We start from the raw sequence: 20000 nt of genomic DNA on the forward strand, positions 1-20000 counted from the left end.
AAAATATTGTGAATAAAACGTGAATAAAAACTGTGATCCGGTTGGATAAAAGCATCTGTTGATTAGCTTAATAATGCATGTCATTTAAATTGAAATGCCAGTGTTAATTGTAATAATTTGTCTGGATAATATTAGTTACCATGTTCAGATACTGTAAGGGCATGCCTGTTTGTACCCACTCGTCTTTAAGTACTGCATATATACCATGCACACTGTAAATGACAACAGTTGTTTCAACTTAAAATAACTTAGCATTGTTAGTTAAGTCAACTAAAATATTCCAGTTGTCAAATAAAAGAACATTAAGTAACTTAAAAGTGCAAGTTAACTTCACACAAAAAAGGCAGCGTGTATGTGAGGCAAAAGCTTGAGTCTGACCAAATAAAATGTGTTTTTTTTAACTTAAATGTTTTGATTTTGTGCGACATGAATAATGTGTTAGTAATGTAGAAAAACTGTAACACCATCTTTTTTATTATATTACTGACTATGAGTGCAATAATGACAGATGACGCTAATTTACATGCTAAACAAGTTAGGTTTAGCTATTAATTAGATATTAGCCATTCATTTGAACTGAAATAGATCAGATTAATTGGTCCTTGGCCACCACTGATTTATGTTGAAGTTCATTGCAACAAATACATCTTACTGAGTAATCAATTGAAAAAATGTGTTCATTCCATACAATTTCAAGTTGCTATAATTCAGTGTGATTTTCTTAGTTGGGATATTTTATCTTTAGAAGAGGTCATAACTCAAAAATACTGATCCAAACGGTTGCATGAATTATTTTTTGTTGAGCAAAACTTTCGTTTTAGACGGGCGTCATGTACAGATTTCCGAACTCCAGAAACTTCCTTCGCTCGTTCCCCTGCAGATTCACAAAACGCATGCATTTTAATTCCTCAATGCTCATTATTCATAGTATTCAGCTGGGTATTTGGAGAAGTTGGGAGTATTTTACATAAACCTGTGAACCGGTTTTAATTGCACAGATTTTCATTGCATCTAAACAAGAAGAAAGAGAAAGAGCTCTAAAGCTATAAAAATATATTATTACACAAGCCATGTATTACACATGTGTGTAATGTACTGTATATTGCACAATTGGATATATAGCACTGCATTTTTTTCATCAACTATATTTACTAATTTGTGCAGTAATTTATTTAATTATCCTAAAATAAGAAAAAAGGATAATGTCCTATGCTAATATAAAATTTTTTTAGCATATATATATATATATATATATATATATATATATATATATATATATTTATATATATATATATATATATATTATATTTATATATATATATATATATATATATATATATATATATATATATATATATATATATATAAATGTGTTTGTGCATTAAACAATTATATTTTATGATGATTTTTTTCTTTCAATTTGCTCTTTTCTCAGAAAACAAACTGTAAAAATAAAATAAAATAAAATAATTAATAATTTTTAAATAAATACAAAATATGATCATCTACACAAAGAGGGAAATAAAATAAAATTTTAAATAAAATAAAAAAAAATTAATAAAAATTTTACAAAATGAAATGTCCTCTAATAAAAACATTTTATCATTAGTTAGTCGTTTCTCAAGAAGCCTTGAGCTTGTGGTTAAATTTGTGATTAATTATCATTATAGCGAGATAAATGAGTTTACTATTTTATTCCAAAATGTCATTTCTATCACAGACAGACAAAACTTAAGTTTTGCGTTGAAAATGTCTAAAATAGCAGTTCAGTGACTTAAACATCTCTATGTTTCCTCAAATCCTCAAGATTTTGAAAATGCTATAATTTAGTTCTTAAGGAGCTTGAACCTGCTACGACATGAATTAAAGTAAGCGGAAAATCAACCGTTGTATATCTCTACATAAGACGTGACGTCTTCTCTTCCCCGTATGTCAATAGAGCATATGCAAAAGCTGAAACAAAAAGCGTTAAATGCTGCTTTGAGTGCATTCTGGGCCGAATAAACAATCAAACCGGAGCAAAGGAACAAAGACTCGTCACAAAGTGCCTTTTCAGAGCCCCGTTGGACTGACGCATGTGAGTGGCACTTCAATAATGACTGCAATTAACAATAATCATGTCAAAACCATTTCTGAAGCCCATTATTATCTTGCTCTCAAAACCCTGCCCAAAAATACCATCATTTATTACTGACCCAGAAAGGAGAGAGAGAGAGAGACATAGAGAGAGACATAGAGAGAGAGACAGAGAGAGAGAGAGAGAGAGAGAGAGAGAGAGAGACAGAGAGAGAGAGAGAGAGAGAGAGAGAGAGAGAGAGAGAGAGAGAGAGAGAGAGAGAGAGAGAGAGAGAGAGAGAGAGAGAGAGAGAGAGAGAGAGAGAGAGAGAGAGAGAGAGAGAGAGAGAGAGAGAGAGAGAGAGAGAGAGAGAGAGAGAGAGAGAGAGAGAGAGAGAGAGAGAGAGAGAGAGAGAGAGAGAGAGAGAGAGAGAGAGAGAGAGAGAGAGAGAGAGAGAGACAGAGAGAGAGAGAGAGAGAGAGAGAGAGAGAGAGACAGAGAGAGAGAGAGAGAGAGAGAGAGAGAGAGAGAGAGAGAGAGAGAGAGACATAGAGAGAGAGAGAGAGAGAGAGAGAGAGAGAGAGAGAGAGAGAGAGAGAGAGTCTCCCACAAACCACTGCACCTTTATCATTCCCATTACCTTTGCGTTTGGATATAAAGTGGTTGAAAATCAAATGAGGTAAATAAGGCAGAGCGTTCAATCAATACAGACAACTCACACATCGGGCTGAATGAAGCTCATATATCATTAGTTTCATCTGAATGGCTTTGAAAGCTCCTCTGAAGAGCGTCTGTGTCCTTTTCGCTTCACGTTGTGCTCGTTTTATCGGACGAGCAGCAGATGATGAATATGCTACAGATCTGCTGATAAAAGAGATCATCGTTTCTCATTCGCATTGTGTGACTGGCACATGTCAAATGTTTCGAACTGCTCTAAATCCGATATTTCACCTTGACATCAAGAGAACGAAGCCTGTTTTTAGGTCAAGCCGCCCAGTTCTCACTATTATACACCCGATGAGGATTTTGGGAGCTTGTTACATGCTTAAATGCATGCATATATATTTAGTTTGGGGGGTTTTTTATTTCCATGAATGGAGAAAATTGCGGTCGGGAGGAAAAAAAATCAATAAAAATAGCCAAAAATCAAAATCTGAGATCTTTTGTTCAACGGTTCAATAAACAAGAAGTCAGTATTTTCTGCGCTCGCTCATTTTGCCAAACAAAAAAAAAATGTTATGATTAAAAAAAAAATGTTGTGATTAAATAGAGCACATACCAAGGCAACGTGTCTCATTTTCATTTAAAACGATACGTAACAAAAACTACAAAAATTTAAAAACTGTTAAAAATCATTAAAACGTCTGAAAAAGCAAAAATAATAAAAAATCAGACAATTGTGATAACTGCATGTAAAAAAAATGCACGACAAAAACTAAACATAATTAAAGAATTGAAATTAAATCTACAAAAAAATTAATGAAAACCGATTCAAAATATGAAATAATAAAAACTATAACTGTATCTCGATGCTAAAATAATGTTTTGAATGGGACAGTTGTATGAATGATTCACTGACTCACATTTTAGTCTCATAATCATCATTTTAGTATTTTTACATTTTTACAGTATTTTATATTCAAAACATTACTCTCATAATATTATTTGTGCATAGCATTATTTATCATACACACATACATATAAATACATATATATATATATATATATATATATATATATATATATATATATATATATATATATACACACATACACAGACACACACATATATGTATATGTATGTCAAAATTTGGTTAACCAAGTGAAAGAAAAAATCTAAATTGCTGTTGCATTTGTATGAATAATGCTATGAGAGTACATAGAGTATATATATATATATATACTGAATGAATGGCATATTCTGTGGTACAGACTCAAACAACCTTTATAATGCCACAGTTGCATTTCTGAAGACATGTGATACTAAGCTACTTTTTTTGATGCTAAAAACACACACAAGAGCACCGTCATGAAATATGAATCATCCGAGCGACATTCAAACGCATCCATCTCCCAGTTCTCATGTTTGATGTGATCCGCGGTGCAGTGCCATGTCTCTCGGTGAGCTGATGGCACGCAGGCACGGCACAGATGGGAGAGGCAGTCTGTGGGCGTCAGGAGTACAGTAGATCTGCTCAGACTCGCATGCACCCTAATACAGCTCCACACACACACACACACACACACACACACAGCTCCACCGGCCCTGATGTCTAAGGTGACTCTCTGGGACGTGATTGGAGGATGTGTGCGCGGTTTGAGGACCTTATGCACGTGACAGGTTCACGAGGGGAAAACGGTCGGCCGCAAAAAGCGTGCATTACGGCTTCGCTTTGCATCGATTTAAACGTCAATCACTCCGCGCTGGAAAGGGTGTCGAGTGCGTGTACGTGCATCAGAACCTCATTTAAAAGGGTCATAATAGCTGCTCTTTATGGTCCAATCGGTCTTGTTTTGAAGCGTAAGAGCGTGGGCCGGTGTGGGCGGGTCGCACGCGCTCTCGGGGAGCTTTAGTAATGCTTATAAAAACGGAAAAATTAACAATGCACTAAAAAAAAAAACTTGAAAGCTGCAGCGGGATCGCGAAAAAAAGCTACTCTGCAGACAGGAAGGTGGATTTTATAATGACGATCTGTCATTTGAGTTTGCTTTAGATGGTCGGTACTTCAAACCAATTGCATTTCGCTGCGGCTCTAAGTGGCTCTTTTCTGTTCCAGGTAGGCTGAAACGGAGCACAAAAGCCAGCTTACATCATTTAAATTCAGTGGTGCATCTTTCCTAATGTTTGGTGCTATATATCAGACATCTTGAGAGATATTCACGCTAAATTAAACTAAAAACAACAACAACGAATGATGTACGGACATAAAAACGGACACTAGAACTGCCACAACTTTAAATAAAATGTAAAAAATAATATTAAATAACACTGTTTTGAACAAATCAGTTAAAGGAACGAATCAATGCCTCAGGTTTTAGCTCCATTTAAATAATCTTTTAGTATAAAAATGAAAATATCCATGTCATTTTTTTCAGAAAGCATTCATTTTCTTTCTTTCTTTTTCAATGTTTTTATTTTAAGCTATTTTTAGTTTAAGTTAATAACACGCTGCAGAACGGGTCTTCTTAGTTTTGTGTGTGTGTTAGTACAAAATTTGCACAATTTTGCATAATGTTTTCTTCAAAAGGTTCGGTATAAAGTGATCTTGGCAGCATCTTCAATGAACTGAAGCGAAATTACTTTTATGATTTTTGTACTGTGATGGCTTTTCAGTGCTGCGTGCCGAAAAAAAGCAACAATTTCGACTCAAAGAATGAAGAGAATAACACGATAACAGCAAGAAAAGTAACACTTTATGTTCTAAAGCAACGACCAAGAACTGATTCCTTTGCTGTTTTCTTGTCATAAACGCTATCTACTGCCAAAGCAAGAAGACGCAGCAACGACAAAACCATCTTCTCCACAGAAAATAAAAAAAGGAGAAAGAAAAACCAATGCACTTCACGCATAGCCCCAATATCCTTCTACAGGCAAGTTAAAGAAAGCTTGAAATAAAAGCATCGTTCCTTCCTTTGGATTACTCTGTTGTTGTTCTGGCAGGAGATCATGTTTATGACATGGGAGATGTGAGAGAAATTCGATAGTCACATATGAGTGAATCTCAACTGGTGGGTTGCGAGGTCTGTTCTGAAAGCAGACAAACAATGCTGAATGCAATTGATGAAACGCTGCTAACCATATAATCATGTGCAGTTAGGACGGCAAAATAAATAGGTATTAGAAAAACGCTTCCCATTTCTTTTGTTGTCGACATCAAACGCTGCAATCAGAAAGTATCTGCGCACAGATTCGTCTGACATCTTTGCAGAAGCATCCGAATGAGACAGATGGGTGACGTGCCCTCATCCTCACGAACAAACAACAGAATAAAACGTAAAAGAAAATGTCACATCAAAACGGGTTCAAGGGTAAATCGCACTCCTGTTGATGTTTGTGCAAAATGTATATTTTCTTCTTGCTGTTCGCTTTGAAACAATACTGCGTGAGAAAAAAGCTAACGAGATTCAGGTTACATTGCCAAAATGATTAAGTCTTATTTTCTGAAATAAATTAATTAATTAATTGAAACTAAACAAGTAAAACAAGGCCAGATAAATCTACTTAATCAGAGGGAAAAAAAATCACATTGTTGCATGGACAAAACGTCTATTCATATTCAAACAAACACAAATACAAATACAAAATAACTTCAGATTACAGCGAAAATCGGTTTATGAGTAAAGTACTTTCTGCTGCTGTGCATTCGGTTACAAACATGTCGGTTTTTTGATACAATAAGCAGACTCATTATTAACAAATCTGATATAAACAACAATGTGCATTTAAGTCTGGAAGGGAAATAAAGTAAAGGAGCAATAGAGTTAAATAGAGTGACGAACAACTTGGGTGCGCCATTTTTAGAACACTATTAATAAAAGCATCAAATAAGTCTTAGCAAAAAACACTGGCATCCATTTCCAATATCAGAGACCAGTTAAAGCATTGCAGTTCCTGCTCAGAGTCTGATCTCTAAAAACACATTTTTGTAACTTTTTGGATCAAGAAAAATGATTTTTGCAGCACAATGCAACTCACCGTGAGCGTCTCGATAGTAGGCATGCGTCACGCTCCTGAACCGCTCCTGTCCCGCCGTATCCCAGATCTACAGACCGAGAGAGGACGCAAACTTTACCCCGTTTCATGTGAACATTCATCACACACACACGCGCGCGCGCTCCATCATATCGGGTTTCACTCTTCGCTAGAAAAGCACTTGAAGTGAAGCAGAGGAGCGCGAGCTTTAATTAGCCGCTGTGGTAATGGCGTGAGGTGGAGGACGATGTGGATTTATGGCTGAGGTCGAGACCTATTACACCATCCGCGTCCTGATAAGAGCACCTGTCGCACACGCAGAGACCTGTCGGCCAGGGTCATGTTTCACACTGATGAAACTGAGAGAGAAGACATGAATGCTGATGAGCAGAACAGCCTGGCATTAACAAAGACTGGGAGATAATGCACACACATACAAATAAGCATTAAAAAAAGCATAAATGGCATAAAAGTCATATAAAGGCATAGACTCATTCTTTACGGTGTGAACTAGTTGCTTATTAGCATGCATATTACTAGAATAATAGCCATTTATTAGTTGTAATACACATATAAATGCCTTATTCTACATCCCTAATCCCAGGCAATACCTTAACTTAACAACTTTTTGTAAACTTAAAATTAGGAATTTATTGAGGGAAAAAGAGTGTTAAAGTGTTACCTTTATTTTAATTTTAAAATGATAAAAAACATAATAAGTAATCCACACCACTGCAGTCCATCAATTCATGTCAAAGTCAAGTCAAGAAGTCAAAAGCTGTGCGTTTGTAAGCAAATCCATTATTAAAACTTGTTTCTATAATAACCCTACCTCCAGTGAAGTCCATCTCCTGTTGCCTCTCACATCAAAATATTTGTTTAGAGTTGTTTCGGCTTATGAACAGTGCTTGAGCCGTGCAGATTTCTCTCCTGATTCAGACCAGATGATACGGAGCTATTATGCTAGATCTATCTGCCGCATTTGACAATGTTAATCATCAAATCACTCTATCTGAGACGTGCTCCATTGGTTTGAGTCTTACCTCACAGTTGCTTCAGGGTAGCTTGAGGAGGATAGTTATCCAAATCACATCAGCTGGTGACTGGGGTTCCTCAGGGATCAGTTCTTGGACTTCTCAGCTTCTCTACATGCGCTAAATCACAGGGATCCATCACTCAGGAGCCTGGTTTCTCCTATCACTGCTGTGCTGATGACATGCGGCTCTACATTTTATTTCAATCAGATAATCCAATGGTACCTGCCTGACGGAAACCTCAGCAAGGATGAAAGAACAACACTAGCAGCTCAACATGGCAAAGACAGAGCGTCTCATCTTGCCAGCCGCCCCTACATGACAGCACCGGTTTACCATCCAGCTGGGCTTATCAACAATAACAGGTTTTTTGGGACGATCCTTCACAATCACATGACCTTTAAAGATCACGTTACAAAAACAACTTCTTGTCCAGGCCCTCATCATTTCTAGGCTGGACTATTGCATTGCTTTTCTAAATGGACTCCCAATATGTGCAATCAGACCTCTGCATTGCTTTCAGTTGTGGCTTGCATCAAGTTCAAGTCATTGGTGCTTGCCTACAGAACTGAATGCGCACCACCTACCTAGGCTCTCTCCTATGCATCTACGTCCCCATCCAGAAGCCTGCGGTTGGTAAACAAGCAGATGCTCATGGTCCCATTGCAGAGAGGATGTTTTTTTTACTGCATCCTGTTGGTGGATTTGTCTACCTAACACCATCCAGACAGCTGAATCCCTCACACTTCAAGAAACTAAAGAATATTTTAGAGTTGTGTAGGGGTAAAAGGAGTAGCATTTAGGCTGTGGCAAATTTGCAAAATGATGGAGGAGGCAAGAGACAATGCAAAGACAACTGTCAACGAAGAATAATTTAATGTGAAAAAGAATCCATATAGCTGCAAAATATGCTTGCAAAAAACAAACAAACAAACAAACAAAAAACACCCACAACAATAAGAAGAACAATCTTATACTTCCTTTTTCTCAACTAATAAAAGAAAACATCCCTTTTCTAACAGGGAAGCTGATCCAAATGTAACGCTTGAATATAATTGGTCGAACCGGCAGGGTCAAACACCAGCAAAAGACTATATCCAGTAAACAAGCAAGGGTCAGGGCAGGCAGCAAACAATCCAGAAACAGTCCAGGGTCAAAACACAAGATGGAATGGAATGGAATCTACAGAACTAATAACAGAGAAAAGTTAACAAGAGTTAACAAGGGCGGCGGAGTTATTCAGTTACCAAGGGAACCAACAATGGGGGCGGGGAACAATGGGGAGAAAGCACTTCAAAATAAGTCCATGAACACCAACAGAGGGAGAACATAGACTGGAATAGTATTTTAAACAATGACTGAATCCTTGTATAAAAGTCACTTCTCGTGTTTATTTCCATCTTATGATCATCTTTAATAAAAGCATCTGTAAAATCTATAAATGTAAATGCATTGTGAATTATGGAATCATGTTTTAGATCAAATCTTGATGGATTTGTTTCTTGCAAACACACAGCTTTTGCCTTCCAAAACATTAACTGATGGACTGAAGTGGTGTGATTTACTTGCTTTTATCGACTGTTTGGACTCTCGTTTCCGACGGCACCCATCCACTGCAAAATATTCATTGCTGATCTACATCTCATCTACCTCGTCTACATCTAAAATGGCCTGAGGGTGAGCACATAATAGTTCATTAATAATAGTTCACTGAAAATAGTTCATTAATGGCATCACTGTGAAAACCATCTTCTGGGATCTATATTTGTTTTAATAGTACAGCACTGGCAACCCAAAGGTCATTGGTTTGGTTCCCAGGGGTAAGTAAAAACTGATAATAAATGCCTTGAATACAATGTAAATCACTTTGGGATAAAACTGTCTGACAAATGCATAAATTTAAATGTTAATTGTTTACATTTTAAATAAATAAAAATAACAACATAATGGTGAGTATCTGAAGCCAATATCAAGTGTGAACTTATGAATAAAAATGAGTGATTTCATTTTTAAATTGGATGCAGACTCTGTCTACACTTCTGAGTCTCAGAAATATAAGCTTGTCAAGACAATATTAAACTAAGATACAACATTAAACATTTGTTCTATATAATACAGATACACGATGTAAGCATGTGGGAGGATTAGTTTTGCTTCGAGATGTTTGAACATTTGACCTGACACAGCGTCCTTTAATAATCCCTATCAACATTAATTCACCCATCAACCGCTCACCCTGCTCACACAGTCCACAATAATTACGCTGATGACCTTAAAAACCATCTACTGTAATGCTATCCTGATTATGCGTGCAGGTGAGCGAGTTATGAAGCTGTCTGTCTGGTTAAATCAAACACGCAGTCGGGTTTTTCACCGGTGTGAGGCGTGCGGCTAATGGAGCATTAAAGATTAATGACAGCCTCGTTTAACTCTCATTAGAGCCGATCCTCGAGATGCGCGCTCATTGTTTACTCAGTCAATATTAGCCAGAGGGAGCAAAGCAACATGGGAACATCCAGATGTATCACCTTAGTATTTAAAACATCACAGATAATTGAAGTTGCTATGAAATTGGGTAATTAAATCACCTAATTACTCAAGAGTTTATTGAGATGATACAAAGGCAGACATATGGTATAGTATCAAATCGTATCGTAATTTTCACAGTATCAGAGGTTACATTTAAATCTTGTAGAAAAGACCTGCTCTGGTCTGTTCTGGTCTATGCTGGTTTGACAGTGGTTGACCATTTCTGGTCCAGTTTGGAAGAGATTTAGAGATATGCAGCATTGCATCAGTGTCTCACCAATGCATGCTCTACAGTGAATGGGTGCCGCCAGAATGAGAGACATAATAGAGAGATCATAATAATCCACCATTAAGACGTTTTAACTAAAAATGTCCAATAATCCATAACACTTCCTCAAGTAAAAACGTCAATCTCTTGTTGTCTCTCACATCAAAATCCACAAGCATATTTGTTTAGAGCTGTTTTGGCTTGTAAACGCTGCTTAACTTAAGATTTCTCTGCTGGTTCAGACCAGACCACTTTTATGGATTATGGAATTGTATTATATTAAAAACATGGAGCCTAACCTGAACTGTGTAACATAATTGAGGTACAAATGCTAGTAGTGGGGATGTTGAAGCAACAGTTAGGGGCAGAGCACAAGACACAACAATCTGTGGAATGGAGGTAAATATAGGAAGGTGAACACGGTTATGCAAAAAAACTGTGGAATATAGAGACATGGATGCCAGGTCTGAAGAGGGTGCTCTTCAGGCACAGCTCAAACTACTCTGACTAGTCTGAACTGCAAAGCATGGAGATGCCGGTATTCACAAAGGCAGCAACTGCAAAAGGAACACGGGTCGCTGAGAAATGGCTGAATACCTGATGTTACTCAATATAGGAGAACACGTGTTCTACACAAAGCTTGCCTCGACACCTGTCCTAAGGGCACTCCTGCAAAAAAAATGTAGGGTCTGACCATGGGCTGAAAAGATAAACCTAACGCCGACCCGGATAGTGCCCTGAGGCCATGCCAGCCAATGCTGAAGCGGTCTCACATGCAGCAGGCTGAGTAGCGCAACTGCGGACGCCCCAGGAGCCTCTGATAGAGTTTTAGTGGTACAGCCATCTTGCCCCTGAGTGAACCGAGGCAAATCAGCACGAGCTGTCATACTGACCAAATTAAGCTCCATACCGAGAAAGGAGATGCTCTGCACAGGGCAGAGCTTGCTCTTTTGCCAGTTCACCCGAAGCCCCAGATGGCTGAGGTGCAGTAGCACCAGATCCCTGTGCTTGCGCAACAGAGATTGAGATAGTTGAGGATCCGAATGCCCTTCTCCTAAAGCGGAGCCAGGGCACCCTCCACTAGTTTGGTAAAAATGTGAGGAGACGGGGACATCCTGAAGGGGAAGACTTCTGATATGCCTGACCCTAAAAAGCAAACTGAAGAAACAGTCTGTGAGTCGAGGCAAAACTGAGACGTGAAAGTCCTTCGGGTTGATAGCCGCAAACCAATCCGGAGTCTGTACGCATAGGAGTATGTTTCTGCTCTAACATCTTGAGCAGTAGCACACGGAGGGACTGATTCAAGACTCGCAGATCCAGAATTGGTCGTAACCTACTGTTCTTCTTGGGTACGTTGAAATATGGACCTAAAATTTATCCTTGTCCAAGTGGACAAATGTGAAAAGGATTCTCTTTTATTGAAGGGGTGTATACGACAGCGTCCTCAGGGATGCTTTGCTTCAGGGATGCCTCGCTGTCTTCCGAGAAGGCACGAGGAGCAGGCTGCATCCCTCTCCTTACATCCCTGTTGAGGGGTTGCATCTTTAGGTGTTTTCTGGGGCGGAGAGGGTGAAGAAGCTGCAGGGAGGGGCGCCCTCGGTGACAGCCAGATAAAGACTTCTTAGCGGCCCGAAGGAGCATGGCCATCAACTCAGGCTCCGATTCCAACTGAGCAGCTGTTTTGGGGGACATCTCGAAAAACACTGTGCAGCTGTAAAATCTCCCACAGCTCAACATTTTTCTTCTTCTTCTTTGTTGCACTCCATCATCTTATATACCCGTATGTACGGGGGAGTGGCTTGGCATGCAAATTCCACTCGCCAATTGTCATTGGCCTTTTCTCTAAAGCTCAGAGATGACTGGGTTCCCAGGCAGGACCTCACGTAACGTCACAGTGACTGACTGAAAGGGAACTCATCTATTTCTTGGACATTTTTGGCAAATGTTCATTTTTAGGTCAACTACTGCTTTAATCTATCATTAAAAAGTTGCATGCAGAAAATGATGCTCACCTGTAGCTTAACTCTCACGCCATCAATGTTCAGCACCTTATTCTGCAATAAAAGAGAAGATAAAAGAAAGATCAGTCTTGCAAGTCATGGATTTGAACAGCTCCCTGCTGATGTCTCATTACCGTTTAACTTTGGGTCGCTGAGCACAAGCGGTTCTGCTTTCCTGGAAAGCACCGAAGATCCATCACACTTTGAAGGTGAGATGTCAGCAGAGAGCGTGGCGCTTCCGACTTTGAACTTTCATTAAATCCCCAGAGATGCTACTGCCATGTTACACAGCTCTGTTCGGCTTCAATATGAAAGTCCAAAAATAGGTTTTTACTGTGAGCACTACGCAGTATGTATGAGTGTTCATTTAAAAATAAATGACTATTTTTATTCATCAAGGACACTGGTCAAAAGTGACAGTAAAGAAAAAACAAAAAAGATTTCAAAAGATTTCTATTTTAAATAAGTGCTATTCTTTTAAATGTGTCGGTTTCCACAAAAATATGAAGCGGCATAACTGACTTCAACACTGATAATATTCAGAAATGTTTCTTGTGCAGCAAATCAGCAGATAAGAATGATTTCTGAAGTATCATGTGACACTGGCATTCTGATGCTAAAAATTAACCGGAAAATAATGCATTTTGCTGAATTTTTACTGTATTTTTCATCAAATAAATGCAGCCTTGTTGAGCAGAAGCGACTTTAGAAAACTTACAAACTTTTGTTTATTTTTTTTGTTTAACAATGACATGCATTTAATCAGAAACATACTTTTTGCATGTGTTGAAAAGCATTCGAAAGCATCAGTTTTCAAATACCCCAGCATATTAAATATTGTTTTGAAGTCATAACATGATATTCTTCAAGTAATCATGTGAAAATGACTTTATTAATCGATACTCTGTAGAAAAGGAATAAAAGGTGTCTGAGTTTTAGTGCATCGGTGTTCATTTCTTTCCGATACCGCAGTGATATGTACTTATTGGTACATATTTCGTGTCTTGCTAAAAAAAAGTGCACCGTGAGACCGGGTAGACTTTATCCATTAGTTGTCGAATCTTTAATGAGCATTAGGAGAACTTATGATTGAATTTCACTTACTAGCTTCTTTCTAGCACCAAAACCTGTGGAAAAATGCCACCACGATGGACATAATTTCCTCCTGTCGAGCTCTAATTGAGTAAAGGTCTGTTTATAGGCCTCCTGGGAGCTGATCTTAATCTAAGCGGAAGGAGAAGACTTGATCCACACATCCTAATGAGTGTGAATACTACACGCTCTCATTAAACCGTCACCGACGAGTGAGAAAATGAACAGCAGCATGTTTAAACGCACAAGGAGTTGTTTGCTGTCAGCAGTTTACTGACTCGTTGAGATCAAGGCTAATAAAGTCATGGCAGGTCTGTTTTATTTCCCTTTTGCATGTACCGTTTCTTCCGCCGCTGTAGAGGACGACAGGGTTTTCTGCTTGAGTGGTGCTAAAACCATTAAAAACAACTGCGCTGTCATCTTCAGCGCCAAGGACGAACTCAACCGCCGCGCTCTCAGCGCTGAGCGCACACTAAATTGGAAGGTGTGACACTTTCCTAAAAAAAGCAGCGTTTCGATCTTTCTCTGCGGCGGGCCGTCAGGACTCGGGTCAGTACAGCTGTCATTGCATCAGAATATGACGGTAGTTGCTGGTGATGCATCATAATAAACCCGCTGTCACTGAAACTCACATGACACATCGAGAAAGTTTCATTCAGGAACAGACCGAGGTGAGAAGCAAGCGATTTAACACAGTTAAGAGGCAAAGCATCAAAACTAACAGTGAGAAAGTACGGTTAAAAATTGTATTGCATTTAATTAAATTGCATTTTCAAACAATCAATTGTGATGAATCATATACAAAATAAAAGTTTGTTTACGTAATACGCGCGTGTGCTGTGTATATTAATTATGTGTATATACATGCACAAATATAAATAAATTTGTATATTATATACAGCATATACGATTTGCATATACTTGTATATATTGTATAGACATAACATATTTTTTATAAATATGTACATGCATTTGTCTGTCCGTCTTTGTATATACATACACGTGTATTATGTAGACTAAAACATTTATTTCGTATTTTAATATACATCATGCATTCATTCATTCATTCCAAGAAGCATACCTATATAACATGAAACCTCAGTTACCAATATGGTAGTGATATACAGTAATAATGAACACACAATTCTTTCGCAATACTGTTATGTAGGAGCACTTGCTTTAATATCGATATATAATAGCATGGCTCATAATATGCGGTTTCGTTTTGCAATGGCCTCGAACTCAGATCATCCAATTAGAGTTAGTTTTATAATTCATCACAGCCTTGCTGAGGTCAGACTCGTCGTGGAGGCGATGGCGCTCAAGGTGTGCACTGTGAAGGAAGAGGGGTCTCTGGGCACTCGTTAGTTTGGGTCATAAAAAGGGAGGACAGAAATCAAGTGACTCAGACAAACACCTACACTTCTGCCGATCCGGGGCCCGAGAGCCAATTACAAGCGCTTATGTAAGACGCTGGATTCCCTGTCATGGGATCCGCAGGGAAACGGCCAGAGTCTTCGAGACGAACTCGTGCGAGAAGCGAGTTGTAAACGAGCTGTTTTTAGAGCAGAAGTGTGATTAAACCCGGTGACGGGAACACAGACCCACATTATAACACAGAACACACAAGATCTGATTTCAGTCCTGCTCGTTTGAAAGTAAGCACAGGAGTGGATTTTGATTATTTATCAGCATTATTAATAGATCCAAGTCAATGCCAACATTTCAGAAGTGTTGAGTATATTTTTTTTTTTTTTGTAACTATATGTTACATATGTTTCACAGTTTAGACACATACACACATTATATATAAGAATTAGATCTATTGCTACTTATTATCTATATATTACCCAATATATTTTTTTCTATATATATATATATATATATATATATATATATATATATATTTATATATATATAATATATATCTATTTTTATTATGAAATATATAATATATATATATATATGTATATATATATATATATATATATATACAAACATATATATTATTTATTATGTATATATAAATCCACATACATACAGTATATAATTTGAAAAGATTAAAATATTTATACATTTCTAGATTTATTGTCTTATATGTTATATCTAAATATTTTTAATATATAAACACAACATTTTTCTTAAAAACATGTATCTGTATATGCATATTTCTTAATGTATTTGTATTTATATAGAAATAAGCATAAGTATAATATGCGTATAATACTTTTATTTTGGAAAGCGACTCATTGTTTGACAGCACTCATCCACATATAAAGCAGCATTTATATATATATATATATGTACCAGTCTTGAATATTCATCTGGTCTGTATTAGCTGTAAGGGATTGTTCAGTTCACCAGCAGCACTGAAAGCCTCATTCATTTAATGATAGTTTTGCCTCTTTCCGTCGTTGATTGATCGGTGAAACGAGAGCCCTTCTGACAAAACATCCCACTAATGAAAGCAGACTGATACAGACACAGGGATGATGCTGATGGACTGATTCAAGTCAACTTATTACACTTTTGAGGCTATCCCATTATACGAATTATTTTTATTTGATATATTATCATCACATATGTCTGATATAAACATACTACAATACACTCAAAAAATTATTCATGTATATTAAACGTATATTATTTCATATATATATAAATGAAACAGTGTTGTTTTGTATATGTTATATCCGAAACCAATAAAATAACACTGAACTACTATTTTGCCTTAATAATGTACACATATATTTTATTAAATATATTACACACACACATACATATATATATATATATATATATATATATATATATATATATATATATATATATATATAATTTGCCTCAGGGTTATTAAAGTATAGTTAACAAAAACTAAAACCATAATAATCCTTTAAATAAAATGTTATAATAAATAAAAAAATATACATTTTTGTTACTTTAAAATTAGTAAAATTAATTTAAAAATAAAAAAAAAATAATTTCAAATTTAATTTTCATATAGTTTATCTTGTTGAACTAAAATGAAAAAAACTTACTGACATATTTAAAAGCAACAATAGCTAATGAAAATGACAGTAAAATTACTAAAACTTTAAATACGATTACAATGAAAGCACAAAAACGAACAAAAAATAAAATCATAAAAAACTAACTTAGTGTCTTAGTACTAAAATAGGCCTAACACTGTTTTGCAAAGAATTACTGTTTTGAAATAAATGACAAAACCAAATGATAAATAGAATTTATTTAGAAAAAAGCAGAAACACAGCAAGTTTGTACGTCAAACTAACCCTCATAGAAATGATTCATGTCACTGTATAATATTCAATAGTTCATTATCCACAGCACAATAATGTTCATCTTTAGAAAGGTGATAAAATCCATTAAATGAAGGTCTTGATAATATATTTAAATGTCCCATGTATAATGATAATGAGGCTGAAGAACTGATTTATAGAGTCTTATATAAGCAGTAATGTCCAGAAACTTCATCTTTTGGGCATCATTTCAACTACTTATTACTTAAAAGCAAAGTAGAAAATCTTTACATTTTTGAGGTATCGTGAAAACATTATGTCGCCACGACTTTTATCATTTTTGAATTAGTTGCACACTATTTTTCAAAGCAGTAAACTAAAGCGAGATTGTTTCTGAAATTTACTGGCAATTGTTGCTCCAAATGTTTTTGTATATAAGTCATTTTAACCGCCTTTAATAATTATGCAGAACATAACTATGTTTAGTTTTCGTTGCATTTTACAACATAAAACTTTTTCACTTTTTGCTAATATTAAATATTAAAATTTATAAAAAAAGACAAAAGGTTTATCTTATATATATATATATATATATATATATATATATATATATATATATATATATATATATATAATATAAATATCTGTAAAAAAATATCACACAACATGCCTATTCTGACTTGTACATATTAAAATATATAAAAGAATAAGGAAGCATATTAACTTTCATTGAGTTTTAAATGAGCACTTACTTTAATTAAAAGAGCACTAAAAATTAAAAAGAAAGAAATTATATAACAACTAATTAGTATTTGGGGTGAAAGTAATTTGCCTTTTAAAGTGTCGTAAACAGATTTGTGTTTTAAATATGCCTGACAAGATTGCTACACTTAATGACATTTTAGGGGTAAATGTTAATCAGAAAAAAATATGTGACATTTATTTTTGGCTCAGAAAAACAAAAACTGAATTGCAATTATTAAAAAAAAAATAATAATAATAAAAAAAATTAAATATATTAAAAAGTAAATAAAAAGTAAATAAATAAATTAATTATATATATATATATATATATATATATATATATATATATATATATATATATATTTTTTTTTTTTTTTTTTTTTTTTTTTATTATTTATTTTATAATAATCAGACTTTTATATTGACTGACTTTTATATAACCAAGTTAAATCGTGCATGACCTTGTAAACCTTGTAAAATGCTGAAACTGCTGAACTGATTTTGAGCATGAGATGTAAGTTGTGATGATATTTAGTTTCTCTGCGGATGAGCGACTGACATTACAGCTGCAGGAGGCAGAGAGCAGCTCAACACTGTCCTGATTTAATTAGCATCACACACCTGGGCTTCCCAGCGGCAGACACACACACACACACACACACACACACACACATACAATTTATGCAGCTCCGCTTCAGTCTGTCACAGATCTCAGACAAACTAGCCCTCGTACACGAATATATCACTGCAGCCTGGATGTGCAGCAGTACAGCGGTGTACCGCTCAGAGACTATTACAGTTTTTAATTAGATTTTTAATTTATTTTAATTTTAATTGTAGTTAGCTTTTTTGCATCTTTTATTGTGCATTTTGATTTTATTGTGCATTTTTGTAATACCATTAAAAAGTTATTATTTTTTATATATATGTCTTTACAGTTATTATTATTATTATTATTAATTGCACTATAATATATATTTAGTATAGGTTAGTATAAGTTAAATGTCTCAGCAATTAGATGACATATAATAATAATAATTATTATTTAAGTTTATTTTATTTAAATTAACAAATAATGCAGGGGTGTTTTTTTAGCTTCACTGTGATCTTAATAATACAATATTAATCATTGTTTTTATTTTTTTATTAATAAACAATTTCTTTCTGCTTTGATGCTAATTTGAATTAAAGCTTTAGCCATTTTTTAGTGTTCAGGATTTTTATACATTTTTTATGGTATCTATATAGTTTGTATTTCAGTTTTAGTCTTTTTTTTATTATTAAAGTAAAACAAAAAAAAGAAATTCTTACCTAGTTTATTGCAGCAGTGTTATTTTTTATTTTATACTTTAATATTTTAATGTATGTGTTTTTATTTTAAATATATCTATAGTTTATTTTAATGAAGCTAAATGAAATGTAAATGAAAATAGTAAATGTTTCCATGCCAATTAGCTGAAATAAAAATAAGTTGAATATATTTTAAAATAGTGTTTTTAATATTGTATCTTATTTGGTTAGCATTCATTTAATTCAAACATTGCTTATGTCTCGTCTCTCTGTAGATGCATGAAGAATGAAGCAGTAACGAGAGTCTCAAACTCTGAAAGCTCAGCTCTAAACTCTCTCATGCAGCAGCCGCAGCAGTTAATACTGCATAAATATTGCGTGTAAATATGCATGTAATTGTCACGCCTCAGGACTGTTCACCAAGGCTGAGGGTGAGCTCATTATCCTGGGGCTGCTGGATCTAGATGAGGAGCTAAAAGATTTGGAGATAGACCTGATCCCTCGCCTGTATCCCGCTGGTCCAGATAAGAGAGACTGCTCCTCAGAAATGTCCTCCAGTGACTCCGGCGCTCGCTCCAGTGTTTGCTCCTCAACCACGCCCTCCTGAATTTAGCCCAGAAGAGACTAAGAAGTAGACGTCTCCTGGCAGTCTCCATCGGCGTCATGGCCTTCATCTCTGCCTCCAGACTCCGCCTCGTCTCGTCAACCCGTGGGGTCCGCCGTGGCCCCTAGCTCCCTCGTCTCCGTCCACCGGCCTCCATCTTCTCTCCAGCTCAGGACTGGTCTGTCGTTGACCATCCACCGCCTCGTGATCCCACTCCATCCCTCTCGCTCTGTCCGGCTCCACCGTGGCCTTCCTGATCCCCGTCTCCGCCTCAGGCTCCTCCTCCACCTGCTCCTCGGCCATTCCTCCCTCTATCATCCTGGCTGTGCTCCAGATCTCTTCCTGTATCTTCCCTGGCTCCTCCCTCCATCTGTTCCTGGACCCGGGTCATGTTCATGAACCTCCTCCCATCCTCCCCTCCTCATGTTGA

General features: G+C 36.2%; 1 protein-coding gene and 1 long non-coding RNA gene across 2 annotated transcripts in view; both read right to left on the bottom strand.

Annotated features, from left to right (window-relative positions):
* The window catches only part of LOC122332656 (ras-related protein Rab-26), a 76046-nt gene that overhangs the window by 31787 nt on the left and 24259 nt on the right, over positions 1–20000 (bottom strand). The window contains exons 3-4 of the mRNA XM_043230034.1: positions 12593–12634; positions 6753–6819 (exon numbers count right to left, since the gene is read on the bottom strand). Coding sequence (XP_043085969.1) covers positions 6753–6819; positions 12593–12634 — 109 coding nt within the window. The remainder of the gene's footprint in view (positions 1–6752; positions 6820–12592; positions 12635–20000) is intronic.
* On the bottom strand, positions 6828–11324 carry LOC122332657. Its single transcript, XR_006248507.1, has 3 exons — positions 7793–11324; positions 7582–7679; positions 6828–7108 (listed from the first exon to the last, which is right to left on the bottom strand). It is a non-coding gene; the product is annotated as an uncharacterized LOC122332657 (long non-coding RNA).

The sequence above is a fragment of the Puntigrus tetrazona genome, unplaced genomic scaffold, assembly GCF_018831695.1.
Source record: "Puntigrus tetrazona isolate hp1 unplaced genomic scaffold, ASM1883169v1 S000000130, whole genome shotgun sequence".
Lineage (NCBI taxonomy): Eukaryota > Metazoa > Chordata > Actinopteri > Cypriniformes > Cyprinidae > Puntigrus > Puntigrus tetrazona.